This window comes from Eumetopias jubatus, unplaced genomic scaffold (assembly GCF_037043125.1).
Source record: "Eumetopias jubatus isolate StellerSeaLion01/CBP00866 unplaced genomic scaffold, mEumJub1_p1.0 scaffold_12, whole genome shotgun sequence".
In the NCBI taxonomy this organism is placed as follows: domain Eukaryota; kingdom Metazoa; phylum Chordata; class Mammalia; order Carnivora; family Otariidae; genus Eumetopias; species Eumetopias jubatus.
In genome coordinates this window covers 48,389,344-48,404,092 of record NW_028274818.1, presented here as the reverse complement: position 1 = coordinate 48,404,092, position 14,749 = coordinate 48,389,344, and the positions used below count along the sequence as shown (strand labels likewise).

General features: G+C 37.0%; 1 protein-coding gene across 2 annotated transcripts in view; it reads left to right on the top strand.

Annotated features, from left to right (window-relative positions):
* Positions 1–13,721, top strand: part of RALGPS2 (Ral GEF with PH domain and SH3 binding motif 2) — a 152,924-nt gene extending 139,203 nt beyond the window's left edge. For both annotated transcript variants that reach the window (XM_028092060.2, XM_028092059.2), the window contains 3 exons: positions 3,222–3,327; positions 5,475–5,566; positions 8,155–13,721. In XM_028092060.2, coding sequence (XP_027947861.1) covers positions 3,222–3,327; positions 5,475–5,566; positions 8,155–8,184 — 228 coding nt within the window. In that variant the 3' untranslated portion in view covers positions 8,185–13,721. The remainder of the gene's footprint in view (positions 1–3,221; positions 3,328–5,474; positions 5,567–8,154) is intronic.
* Positions 13,722–14,749: the final 1,028 nt, after the last annotated feature.

Genomic DNA, 14,749 nt, shown 5'->3' with positions numbered 1-14,749 from the left:
CTGTAGTTGTTTATAATAGAAATCTATAAAGACTCAAAATACTTACCAATAAGGAAGTACTGATAAGTGAAAACTATAAATAAGAGTACAAATATGCCCCCATTAGTACAGTGAACCCTTGAACAACTAGGTTAGAGGTACCTACCCCACCTCCCTCCCACACCTGTGCAGTTGAAAATCTGTGTATAACTTTCAACTCCCCAAAAACTACCAATAGGCTACTACAGATCAAAAGCTTTACCAATGGGACGCCTGGGTGGTGGCTCAGTCGGTTGGGCGTCTGCCTTCAGCTCAGGTCATGATCCCAGGGTCCTGGGATTGAGTCCCACATCGGGCTCCTTGCTGGGCGAGGAGCCTGCTTCTCCCTCTGCCTGCCTCTTTCTTTCTCTCATAAATAAATAAGATCTTTAAAAAAAAAAAAAAAGCTTTACCAATAACATAAACAGTTGGTTGACACATTTTGTATATGTATTGTATGATGTATTATTACAATAAAGTAAGCTAGAAAAAATGTTAAGAAAATCATAAGAAAAAAGTACACTTACTGTAATGTATTTATCCAAAAAAATCTGCATCTTAAGTAGACCTGCATAGTTCAAACCCGTGTTGTTCAAGGGTCAGCTGTGTATGAAAACCAACAGCATCAAAAAAGTCTTTGGCGTAAATGCAGAGAGAAAAGTCAGGCATTTGTTTTCTTGATTTTTCTGTGTGGATAACCAATTTTCCTGGCATCATTTATTGAACAGTTCATTCTTCGTTCATCAGGCTGCAGAGTCCACTCTTGTCATATGAATTTGCATCTCTACACCCAGATGGCTCTCTTGACTTCCATTACCCTGTTTGTCCCTGTCCTGGAGCCCATGGTCTCAATTACTGTGGCTCTGAGTCTTGATGTGTGTCAGGGCAGGTCCTGACTCACTGTTCTCAGGAGTGTATTGGCTATTTCTGCTCCTTTGCTCTCGTATATAAATTTTAGAATCAGTTTCTCAAGTTCTGTAAAATCCTACTGAAATTTTTATTGAAATGACACTGAGTTTATATAAATCAATTTAGGGAGAATTGACATCTTTACAAATCAAACCTTTTTCTTCATCTCATGATATTTTTTTTAAAGATTTTTATTTTTTATTTATTTGAGGGAGCGAGAATGAGAGAGAGAGAGAGAGAGCACATGAGAGGGGGGAGGGTCAGAGGGAGAAGCAGACTCCCCGCTGAGCAGCAGGGAGCCCGATGTGGGACTCGATCCCGGGACTCCAGGATCATGACCTGAGCCGAAGGCAGTCGCTTAACCAACTGAGCCACCCAGGCGCCCCTATCTCATGGTATTTCTTAATTGTTTTATGTCTTCTTGGATGCCTTTTATGGGTTCTACTTCTGTGTATCTTTTGTTGCATGTATTGCTAGATACCCCTCTTATAAATGACTTATATTTCTCGTGTATAGAATTACAGTTGATTTTCATACTGATCTTTTCCAAGTGTCTTTGCTCATCATTCTTACTAATTTGATAGATGTGAGTGGATTTTCTTTGTCGATATTATCATCCAGGACTAATGGCAGTTTTATTTCTTCCTTACTCTTACACCTTTTACTTCCTTTTTGTTATCCTATTAAGCTGATTAGCTCTTCAAATTCTGTGTTGAATGGAGGTAGCAATGATAGGCATCCTTGTCTTGATACTGATTTTGAAATGTTTTTAGCATTTTACCCTTGAGTATGTGTGGCAGGGTTTTGATTTTGGGTTGTCTTTTTTTGGGGGGGGTCGTCTTTCCTGTGTTATTTTGGTTTGGTTTTTGTGTAGGTTTTGTTTGTTTGCTTGGTGGTTACTCTTTACTGAATTAGGAAGTTCCCTTCTATTCCTAGTCTGTCACAAATATACATTATATTAGCAAAAGCTTGTTGGGTAAACTGAGTTGAATGTATTTTTTTCTTTCTTAATCTGTTAATACGGTGATTTAGCTTAATAATTTTTCTAAAGTTAAAAAAATAATTTTTGAACTTGACTGCACTAATCTTGCTTTCTTGAAATAAACCCAACTTAGTTGCATTGGTTGATTTCTAACATTAAACCAACCTCACATTCCTCGGATAAATCCAAACTGGTCATCATATATCAGCTTTTTTTTTTTTTAAGATTTATTTATTTTAGAAAGCGAGAGAGCATGAGCAGGAGGGGCAGAGGGAGAGAGAGAATCTCTGGCAGACTCCATGCTGAGCGTGGAGCCCAACATGGGGCTCTGTCTCATGACCGTGAGTGAGATCATGACCTGAGGAGAAACCAGGAGTCAGACACTCGACCAACTGCACTACCCAGACACCCCATCAGCTTTTTTATACACCAGTATAATTATTGGTATATACATATACCAATTGGTATATACATATAATAAAAATGTATTGGTGTATACAATTATTTAATATTTTTCCATTTATGGTCACGAATGAGAGTATCCTAATTTTCTGTTCTTTTCTAATAGCCCTTTTTTCATTACATTTATTTCTAGTTTAACTTAAAAAAAAGAATAGAAAACTAACAAGAATACTAAGAATACCTTTTTTTGAGAAATACAAGTAAAAATATATTATTATTAAGAATTGTCTGGGTCACCAGGGTGACTCAGTCGGTTGAGCATCCAGCTCTTGATCTCAGCTCAATCATGATCTCAGGGTCATGAGTTCAAGCCCCATGTTGGGCTCCATGCTGGGCATGGAGCCTACTTAAAAAAAAAAAATTGATACCACTGCTGGTTTAGTAAATCATCAGGTTTCAGGTAATCCCCCTATTACATTGTATACTTTAAACTTATGCTATGTTATGTTAATTATATCTCAATAAAGCTGGGTAAAAAAAGATAACAAAATATAGGTGTGTTTCCTAATGAGGGAGGGGTTCGGGGCAGCATAGTAAAGAACAGAAAAAAAACCACAGAGATGAATTTATCAGATCCAGCGACAGATCGTGCTTTTTTGAGAATCAAGACTTGGACAGGTTTTGATGAAGAGTTGAAGCTAGGAAGGATCTGAAGAGTAGGAGACTGTCTAAAGAGGGCATGCCTAAATGGAATTTAGTAGTAAGTAAAAGGCTGTGAGCAGACTCAACCAACATGAAGTCACAAATCTTATCTCTCATGGCAGAAACTGAAAATATGCCTATCCTTAATTTTTGCTTAGGATGAGCCATAAATTTTGTGTTTTCCATTAATGATCTTTTTATCTCTCAGTTCAAATCAACATCAAATAAGAACGTATCTGTGGTAGGATGGATGGTGATGATGGCTGATGACCCAGAACACCCAGATCTCTTCTTGCTGACTGACTCTGAGAAAGGTGAATTATTAGAATATCTAGGGTTTAAGGTACTGCAAGTACATAACGTTCAGTTGGTCCAAACGTAGTTTAACTAGAATACTTGACCAGGAACATGTTTTTGTAGTTTTGTCTCTTGGGAAATAATTCTGTCTCATAATGTAGAGTAATGATATCAATATTTCTGGTATCAATATCTGTTATAAGCATATTTTCTTTGCTGCATGGGCATAAGCTTGAAATTAAAAGCCCAAGTAATCCTTAAGGAGCTAAGAACCAGGCAGAGAGGGAGGGAAGGAGGGAACTGGAGAATCAGTTACTTTAAAGCCTCAGACATTTGCTATATATGTAATACCCCTTCATTTATACTCTCAAATAAATTGTTATTCTTAAGTTCTGAATGTGGCAGAGGTTTTCCTCTAAATGATTTTTAGTCCATTATTTTTAATGAGGTTAATACGTTATTTAACTCCTGTCGCTTTCCAAGTAAGTATAATTAATAATGAATACTTTGCTTACAATATTGAGAGAGAGACTTATGAAGGAAATGATTGACTCTTGACCAGCAGAGTTTTTTAAGTGGATCAGAGAAGTTGGAGGGTGGGCCGTGTGGAATCAGACCCTGTGCATCTCTAGTGGAGGCCGCAGGTGGCCGTCGGAACGCAGCCTGACGTGATTGCTGCTCTTCCTGCATACAGCTGCTAGCTGTTGATAAGCACCTCAGAGGGAGCCAGACGAGAAATTCTTTCCTCTCTGCCCAGAATCTTCCACTGCAGCAACTCACCACCGAAATTCTGTTTATTGACTGTACAGTTATATTTTCACCTCTATTCAGAATGTATTTTATAGCAACAGATATTCTGCTTTTAGGATATTATAGCATTTTAAGTGAAATTATAGCATTTTAAGTAAAAAAAATAATAGTAGGAAAATGTCTCATTTTGAGATGAACTAGACTGACTTACAGAGTAAGAACTCCCTGCTCAGCATTCTGAATTCAGAGTCCCTGCCCCAACCCCAAATCCCAAAGGCATTATTCATAAAGTTGCATCTTAAGGAAATCATTTTCATTGGGCTTAGTTAACAAATTCTTTATTTTCTTTCAGTTTCCCTAGTGTAGCTTGATGGGATTCTTTCCAAGTAACCAAGGTTTTTGTAACATTTGTACTAATAGTCTTTTGGAGGGGGAGGAGAAAGTAGATAAATGGCCGCTATGGCCAGCTTAATTGTAGATATGCCTTCGATTCAGATTGCTTTAATGTCCACATCTGAGTTCAGCAAGTAAAACAGTATTATTTAACATGAAACATTGGTGAAGAAACTGTTGCTTCTGAAAGTAAAAAAGTTCTCTGAGTGTTCAGTCTCAAAGGAAAGCTCTGTCATGCCTCGAGAAAGGTCAGACTCTTGGGCCATTGAATGCAGTTACAAAGGAGAGAGTAGAATTCGATACAAATTGGGAAATAAAAACTTAGGTCAATGAAAAAAGGGATAAAACTCAACTTAGGGCAGCCTTCAGTACATGAATCCTTTCTTTTTTCAGTTTATCACCTTAATACAACCATGTAAGATTTATCTATTATGTGTCAATCTTGAATTAGTCAACATAAGTTCTTAAATACACACAACACAGATGAATTTCTAATTTTCTAAAAGAGGAATCAGTGACTCTTCAGATTTTCCCAGAAATCCCTCAGTAGACCCAGAAATCCGTGATAATTTCAGCAAATGTAACTAACACCTAAAAGCATGGTTGATACTGATCCTTAATCATATTACATACCTAAGGTTTAAATGTTAAACGTGTTAAAGCATTTTGCCTGTAAAAACTTTAATATTAACATATTCTGTACTCTCAGTCCCACCTACAAATCTAGAGGAGCCAAACGATTCTTTTATTTAGGTATACTTTCCTCTAAGGAATATTTAAGAAGACAAGAATACTTCTCTTCCAATTCATAAGCAGCAAAACAGTGACTTTCTGAATAAATGATAGCATGTGAACATAGCATAGAGAACTTTTTATTTGTATTAGAAAATCAGGTGCTAGAGACAGAATTCTGAAACTGAGAATTCTAGTCTTGTTTCATTTTGCTCTTTGATATATGACTGAATTATATGTCAGAGTCCTTAAAATTTTATCATTTTCCCCTTGTTTTTAATAACTTTAGGAAACTCATACAAGTTTCAAGCTGGCAACAGAATGAACGCGATGCTGTGGTTCAAGCATTTGAGCGCAGCTTGCCAAAGCAACAAGCAGCAGGTGAGCAGTGTCTCTCGGTCCTCAGGATGGTCCGTTGCTTGGGACCGTATTTAAAAGCGTTCCAAGGGAAGTAAACAGACTAATTTTATGAATGAAGAAGGAAAATGATACTCTTTTTATTCTTTTTCTTACAGTGGTCGGCAAGTATGAAGTCCACATTTTAGTGAGGAGATAGTCAATAAAATAATGAACAAATAAAATTTCAAATGCTGAAAACTATATACAGAACTATATATACATATATATGGAAAACAAAATAGAATTATGTGATACAGAGTGATGAGAGTAGACACAACTTTAAATAAGTAAGAATGGGCAGCAGAGATCTCCCCAAAGACATTGACATGAGTGACAAGAAGGAACAGCCATGTGAAGATTAAGGTCTGCTGGAGGGCACAGCAAGTTCAAAGGTCCTGAAGCTGGAAGGAGCTTAAGGTGTTCTAAAGAGGCAAATGTTACCCATGTCGGTAGAAAATAGTGAGAGGCAAAGAAATAGAGTCCCAGGGGCGTAAAACTTAGATGGCACTTTAATAAAAATTATTCTGATTCATCTTTATTCTGTTAATAACCTGAGTAGGTTCTTGTGGTTGCAGCAAAACCCAAAGCCATTTGGATCTGTTTGTTTTTATTTCACCGAAACAAAGATGGTCTAATTCAAAGGCTTTCAGCTGCAGAGGAGAAATGAAGCCATGGTGTTGTTTTCCCCAAACCCTGTTGCAGATCTAAAGTTGAGCCATGGATTGGTAGAACAGACGTAAAGTAAACATAACTGCAGTTATGGAAATATGTGTAGACTTTTTGTGGGCAGTTTTTAGTGGATATATTTGAAGACCATTGATTTCAGGTACTGAAATTCAGAAGTGTACAGTTAAGTGTTAATCCATAGCTAATTATGAATAATATAATACACCATATGAGTTTATATCACTTATTAAAAGTATTTTTCACCCTGTGCTGTCAGGACCAGAGTTTTACCCCTTTTTTGATAAAGGAAGAAACTGGTCTCAGAAATGCTAAATGACCTACACAGGGTCAAACAAGCAAATGTCTTTATCTTTAGGTCCATTCTTTTTAAATATTGTTAGAATAGGCTTTGTTCTCTTAGAATTTTTATTTCAAATATATATATGAAAGACTAATAGCAGTATTTGGTATCATTTTTAGCACCCTCCATTAAGGGCATGAAACGCCATAGAACAAAGACTACTTTCTTAGGGCCTGGGACAGAGTGAATAGACTAAGCTTATGTGCAACTCAACTTACATTGTTTAAGTGTGCTTAAAGTGTTAAGTCTCATTTTTTTTTTTAATCTCAGATTTCAAGATTAATCTAGACAGTGTATACATACCAACATAAAGGTGAACAAGTCAACCAAATGTGTATAAGTGGGTTTTATTTGTTTGTTTCTCTCCATACTTGGGAGAATCAGAATAGTAGCAAATATATAAATAGAAGCTGTGAAATGTGAAAATTTTTGGTAGAAGCCTCTGATTCACTCAAGTACAATACCTTAAATCATATTCAAGGAACTTAGGAGGAAATGAACTTATACTTTATTTAAACATGGTTTTCTTATAACCAGACCTGAAAATTTATAATTTAAGCACTTGAGCATTTGTATTGCATTTGATTTATGATTCAGTTATGATTGTATTATTAAAGATTTTTTCATTCAGAAGGTGACATGTGTAAGAGACTCCCCCCTTTTTCTTGAATATTCTAGGTTTTCAGAAAAAGATTACTAAAGTGGTAGCTGCTGTTTTAAAGGACAGAGAAATGACCACTGAAGTGAGAATATCTCTCCCAGCACAACTTCAGAAAACAGATAATAAGGGTTAAGAGTTTTGTTTTTTTTTTAACATGGTGAAACCCTCTTTAGTCCTTGTCTAGAGGACTCATCAGCTGATTTTCAAAAACAAAATATACTTCTATTTCAAAAGAAGTGTTGTGGAATTTCTCCTCACTACAATGTGGACTTCATGTCTTATTGTTGATTTCTATAAGGAATCAAATTAAACTTGAACCAGTCTATAAGCCTCAAACTATTATATAACCTGTTGATTTTTTCAGTCACCAAGTGTCAGATCAGAATTTATCTAACAATGAGTTTTATTCTTTCACACTTCCATGATGATTTCACAAAGAAATTCTTAGTAATGTTCATTATAAAATTACCCATGCTGGATTTAAAAATGTGCATGTGGGAATTCCTGGTAATACAGATACTGAGAAAATAGACGATAAGTATGTTTGTCAGAGGGTCACCCTAACTAGAGCCACACTTCTTTTCTTGTTCATTTGCTCATTCAGCAGACATCTGCTGAGCACCCTGTGTTAGACCAGAAAGATACCGTCTCCACCCTTTCTCCCATTCCAATTTCAATTTTCTGGAAAGAGAGTATTAACTCAGTGATTTTTCTCAAAAATGTTCTAGCATATTTTATTCATTATTCATAAATGATTGCAGTACCTTCTGTCAAATTACTTTTTTAAAAAGATATCTGGGCTTAAAATGACAAAGATAAGAAATAGTACTTTGAAAAGCAACTTTTAAGTACTATCAGTTTTGTACTGCTTATATTTTTAAGGTTCCTACAAACTTGATGACTTTTGAGTAGAAGCCTAAGAAAGAAGCAAGGTGAACTGTCACCCCTAAGTGAGAATGAGGAGGTGACGCGAGCGCCAGCTATGAGCCAGTTCTGGGCCACGAGGAGCCTAGAGGCTATGTCTCAAGCCTTTGGAGTTCTGAACCAAAAAAGCACTAATTTCAGGGAATGAAGTGAGATATTCCCAGAGAACACATTGGAGTCACTAAACAAACTGCCATGGACCGCGCTGCTTTTCTCTGAACTGACCTGCGGAAACCACTGCCTTAAACGAACGAAAGGAAAACCAACATGAAGCACCAAATAGTGTGTGTGCGTCTTCTGGCGGTGCTGTGCTTGGAATAGATCGGAGCCCATTTGCGTTTCTTTTAACTTTGTACTAATTTTGGAGGGGGGAATCTCCTGTTTTTAGACACACTTTAAAAAGGAAAACATCTTTCTTACGAGTTATGTGAGGGGCTGGTTTAGAAAGGAGGTGTGAAGATGCTCCGCCCGCCCCGGGGGGCTTCTCAGCTCCCGGTCATCTGCAGCCTCCCCAGCTCTCCCACGGCAAGAGTTTCGGGATTAGACATATTCATAAAGAGAGTTGTTGGGGTTCATTTGGGATTGGGGGCGGGGGTGGTTTTGAATGAGGGGAGATTTTTCTTAAACACTAAGCTTCGGAAATTGAGTTCTGGGTGGGGAGCGTCATTTCCTGCAGGAGGCATGAAGGCTGAGCGCTCCTATTCCAGACACTCTTTTCAACTGGGCTCCAGAAAGCATGGTTGTTTTTAACTGGGTTTAAAATTTGGCCCTCTATATGAATTCATTGTTGGACCACAGATCTGCTTAGGAAAGAACCGTAATCCCAACCTAAACTTTTCTGAGATTTTACAGTAATTACATTTTTTTTTCAAGTGAATTGAATTATCCCTTCTACCAGTCGCTGGTGACTTTTGTCGTCAAGATGATATACTGATATTTCATCAGGATATTTTCTCTTACAGTGTTTCATATACACAATGCCAGTTATTTTTTTTTATTACTCATTTTCATTATTTTTGTTAAGTATAAGATTCAGGATTACATGTATTTAAAAGAGCTTCTGCATATGTATGTGTGTATGTATTATAAGGCACACAAAATAATTTTAAAAGGGAAAAAGGTGAAAGATTGAGATTCTGGGAATCTTAAGTGTCAAAACTTCCCTTCTTATATAACTTTCCTTTATTACAAAACACTTTTCTGAAAACGTACTGTAGGTCCCGGCCATGAAACCATACTCTGTCAGTGGTAGACCAAGCTGTTTTGGAAGAGCTCTTCCATGCAACAGTGTGTTTAATTTCCAGAATAAATGTTGAATTGCAAAAAGAAAAAAAAAAGGTTTAAAGGTGAGCTGCCTTAGAGTTTTAATAAAAAATGGCACTTGAACAAAGGCTGTATGTTAGATGTTAGAAACTCATGGGGCATCCTGTATTTTAGCAGTGGCCCAGAGGAAGAACCCCTTTTTGACTGATGTCTTCCAATAAACTTGTAATACTTTGGGCCTCACATAAAATTTCTTACATTTGCATTCTTAGAGAATTTCATACTTTTTTTTTTAATCATCTTGAAGCCGTGAAACTTAAATAGAAAATATTACTCACATAATCACTAGCTAAAAGTCTATCCAAAGGAAAGTAGAAGAGCTTTTGGAAAGGATGTTAAGAGTTCAGATATTTTTCTCATATAGCACAGTTAGAAATACCATTATTTCTGGTATTGTGGAAAGTGACATGGGCTAGAGAGGGCAAAATGTTGCCTGTGCTGAGTGATTTTTCAATTAATGATCTCCCAAGCTTAACCCACGTTGGGTACATAGAAAGACACCACCTGCATCGCCAGCAGTATTACTATTTAGACTTTGCACATCTTTCTTTTGTTTTACATTTTTTAAAAATTCCTTAATTTGTGTATTTTTCTTCAAAAATAAGTGTTTTTAACAGTGTATGTGCTTTTTAAAAAATTCTGTGGATGAGAACCCTGTGGATTTTTTATTATTGTTCTGTTTGTCATAAATAAGCTAAAGTAGATACACTGTAGGTTAACCATATTTGAGGAGATATGCAACTGGAAGTCAGAGCCTGACATCACAGTTTTGCCAAAGAGAGAGCTAAACTGGAAGATGTGTTTGATATTTCAGCTCTAACATTACGGGATACATGCACAGGGAAAGAATAGTGTTCAAATTTGGTGAATAGTCCCTATATAGAATTGTGGCCTCTGACTGAGCGAAACTCTTAACACAACTGTGCAGTAGAAGTAGACATTGTTCTGTCTTCAAATCTGTCTATTCAAAAGATTAGACGTTGCTTTTGAAGATTATTTTAGCATTTGAAACAAATGGAAACCAGTGAGAGAAGTGAATTGAAATAGCATAGGTGAATATTTGATCTATAATTCACCAAATGATGTAATAATTCAAGCAAAGAAAATAGGTCACCAAAATATATTAAATATTTAGGTAGTTTATTAGTAGGAAGATGAAATTTTTTCCTCTTATTAAGCTTATGCTTACTAAATTAGTAAATTAGTTGACAAAAGCTTGAAATTTCTGTCAATATTAAGCTCATTTGTTTCTCTTCTAGCCAAGAACAACTCATTAGAAATTCCATTATAATTTAAATTTAAGCTAGTTTATGAAAAGCATAAATATTGGCATATTATACGGCCTGGTGTAGTAGTATACAATACTAGCCAAAATACGGTTTGAGACACATCTCATTTATTTCACAGTTTATTTGAACCTGGACACTTATTTTTCATACAGAAGTAACATGAGTTTTTAAAATACACCTATAAAAAGAACTGCATAATAATGACTTTCAGAGCACTAGTTTTGGTTTCATGCCCCCTCTGTGTTTGGCCTTTGCTTTATTTTTTTCAAAGGTATTATTTTTACTGTGATCTCCAGATTATAAGAATTGAAAGAGAACTGATCAAACACACCTTTCTATAGCGTTTTCTTCACTATGTAAATATTATTTGTATAAACATTACAAAAAGGGATCCAAACAATTTGATTATTTTTTTTTTCTCCCTGGGTATGTGCTTAAAGGACAATTTGTTTTTCTGTGTAGAGAATGGCATATGTCAAGAGTTAGGGGATTCATCGCTCCCGGGTTTTTATAAGTGGCTTTATTCCTCTTCTAGAAATGCCTTTCAGAAGAGCCCAAGGAGCACTGCGGTTACAGAGGGGCAGGTGGTCCCAGTCTGTGGTGTACATACTCCACGGGTTAGCTGAACCTGGGGGCCCTGGGATTACTAGAATATACCTGGCCACATGAGCTCAGAAGTCTTCTGAGCTTAAACCCGTAAGCTATACACCTTTCCAACTGAAAACAAAACTATAAGGCATTCATTGGAAATCCATAATAGTAACTTTTTAAAAGAATACATCCACTATTGATTTCCTTCTTGTTTTCTGAGGCACATTCCTTTCCATCCAGTCTTTAAACCACCATACAACCTTCTGCCAACAAGTGGGAGCAGTGTTGCTTCCAAGAGATAATCTTTAGTAAAAGAAATCCTCTGCTTCGGAGGCTTTTGAAATCCTTGGATCCCTTTTTGAAAGTGAAGATGGGCTTGCCCAGGGCCCCAGTGGAACCGTGGTGCTGTTGTTGCACAAGCAGACAGTACAGAGCCCGTGATGAGGTTTGCCTGGCCTTTTCGGTGATCTTCTAGGGCTTGCTTTCATTTTCTCTCTCCTTTTGTACTACTTTTTTCAAACATAGTAAATTTATGATTTTACAGCCCGAGTGGTATTCTGTTTTTTTCTAAGCTTTGAGATACACTGTTACTTAAAAACATTGATGAGCATTATTTTCACGTGAAGTCAACCTTTTCAAAATGATCTAAGTAAGTCCTTTTTGGTCTTGCTCCCCTAAAAATGGCTTGTAACTGAAGTGACTGTTTCCATTTAGAGGATTGTGATGAAAGATCTGTGCGTGCAAACTCTTACATAAGTTATTGAAAGCAATTTTATTACACCAGTATCTCAAGTTGTAGTGTGGGGAAAATTTGGTTAGTGCCTTAACAATTTGAAGACCAATTTTAGGGCATCGAGTATGACGATAATCATTTGCCCTCTTACTCCTCTTACGTCAGGAGTGTGTGCTACCCCTCTCTCCACCAGCTTACTCTTTCTTACTCTTTGTCCCAGCAAGTGTAAGAGAGCGGAGAGTCTGTACAGAGAGCCTCCAGGTCATTGTTACAGCCCTCCCAGGTCATGAGTCTTTTCAAACAAGCTCCCTCCCTGCTCCTCTCCCGGCCAGGGTAGGAGATTAAAAATAAATCCACCCAAATCAACCTTTAGATGAGCTTTTTTAAGAACAGCTTTGAAGAGCGTCCATCCAGCTGAGTTTGTTTTTATGTTGTGTTGTTGATGTTGTTTTGAGCATCGATTTAATTATAAGGCCTTTCAGAAAATCCCTAAAAGAATACATTACAGCCAGAAAGATTTGTTGGGGTCTTATTAAAGCTGCTGAAATCTTGTAATGAGACTTGACCAAAAATGAGATTTAGATTGGTTCATTCTTACATTTAAGTAAGACTCCGAACAAACAGGCAGTCACTTAACCTACCAGATATTGTTTCCTTGGAAATATTATGGAAGGAAAGTGAAAACAACTCCAATATATAAATTTTAAGGGAAGCTAAGAGACTACACTAGCCTTCTTAGTCAAAACAAAACTTGGAAACATTTTGCTTCTCTGAGACCCTTGCAAGATCTGAAACTACTGTTTAGCTGAGTCAAGATGCTATTTTCGTATTTTTTAAGGGCTGGTATGTTCCAGAATAGGGAAGTAGACATAGTCTTTAAAGCCAAATGAAGGGTTGATTGATCGAGGGTTATTAGCAGAATTTAAATATTGCTTCTAGTCATTTGGCCTGCAAAGTGGTGATGGAATTAAAGGAATGGAATGCATAGAGTGCTTTGAAAGGATTGAACTTTTTTTTTAATAGACCAGCTGAAAATTTCATAAATATTACCTGTGCTTTTTAGATACCAGGTAACAAGTATTAAGTTTCCCCTAAAGATAACATCACCTATTAGGACTATTCACAAATATAGTCCAGTAATTATTGACTTATCAGGTCTGACACAGTAGCTGATTTATTACAAGTCACCAGACTCTCAAGAGTTTCTATATCTTAATTACTGACAAATTTACTGTTTTACAGCCCACTGAAGTGTGTATGTGTGGGAGGGGGTGGGGAACTCGTTCACAATGTAATCTAAAGGAGATAAACATCTGTGGGGGTGAATATCCAATGATGATAATATACAGGAAAACACAAGCCATTTTTCTTCTTCTTTATCCCAATTAACTTGAGGTACTCTAATGATGAAGCACTCAATTGCACTATGACCTCCCTGAGTGATGTGCAGCTTGGTTCCTCTCTCACTTATTGTTTCTGTTTAATATGCAAATGTGAGTGTGAGATCTTCAGTGTGTTTGCATAAGCTAACAATGAATTTAAGTACAGTTTTCTGAAATATTTCTATTGAAATAAATTACTTAACAATACAGATTGCGTGGGGATGATTTGTTGCCATATTTACATTTTTATCATTAACTTTTAAAATGCATTTTATCATTAACTTTTAAATAAGTGCTCTAATTTGATCTTTTTCTCGTTCTAAACTAGTGGACAAGGTTTTTGTTGGCACAGGAAGCTTCTGTCTGGGTACACTTCAGTTGCTCTTCCCTGTCCTGGATCGAGGATGTGCTCTGGCATGGTGACCGATGGGGTCTGGAGGAATAGGGGTCATGGGTCCAATATTTCCAACTTCATCTCCCCACTCCCAAGTACCTGATGTGATAAGAGCAGTCCCCAAAGAGGCCTTCTTTGCTAATATGTACTGTATTTCGTAGATTCTAAGACATGACATTAAATTGTAGGAAGTACAGAAATAGCTGTGTTCGGTCTCCTCCTATAAGTCATTGGCTAAGGTGTTGGTTATGCCCTAAGAATTCCACTTGAGCTTGCCTCTAAGAACTGGTTTTCAACAGTTTTCTCACCTCTCTAACGGCCTTTGAAAATTTTCAGTGTCCCTATATTGGAACCAAAAGACAGTGACAGTTCTCCGATGGGGTCAACCTGTCTTTATTTCACACAGCGCCACCTTTGTCTGGCGGGAGCTTTCCGTATGTGCATGCTCAGTTTCTGGGTTCCCTTTTCTCTTTCATTAGTTGTTTGTCTTTGAGCCAGGACAAGCATATCTGCACTTCAAAGGTACCGTATTTTTTACAAACCAAAGGTTTGTGGCAACCCTGCTTCGCACACGTCCGTCAGCGCCATTTTTGCAACAGTACTTGCTCACTTTGTGTGTCTGTCACATTTTGGCAATTCAGTATTTCAGATTTTTTCATTATTATTATGTTGTAGTGATACGTGATCAGTGATCTTTGCTATTATTGTAATCGTTAGAGGGCGCCACAAGCTGTGCCCATATATAAAATGACAATTCAGCAAATGTGTGTGTTCCGAATGCTGCACCAACTGGCCATTCCTCCGTCTCTCCCTCTCCTTGGGCCTCCCTGTCCCTGAGACA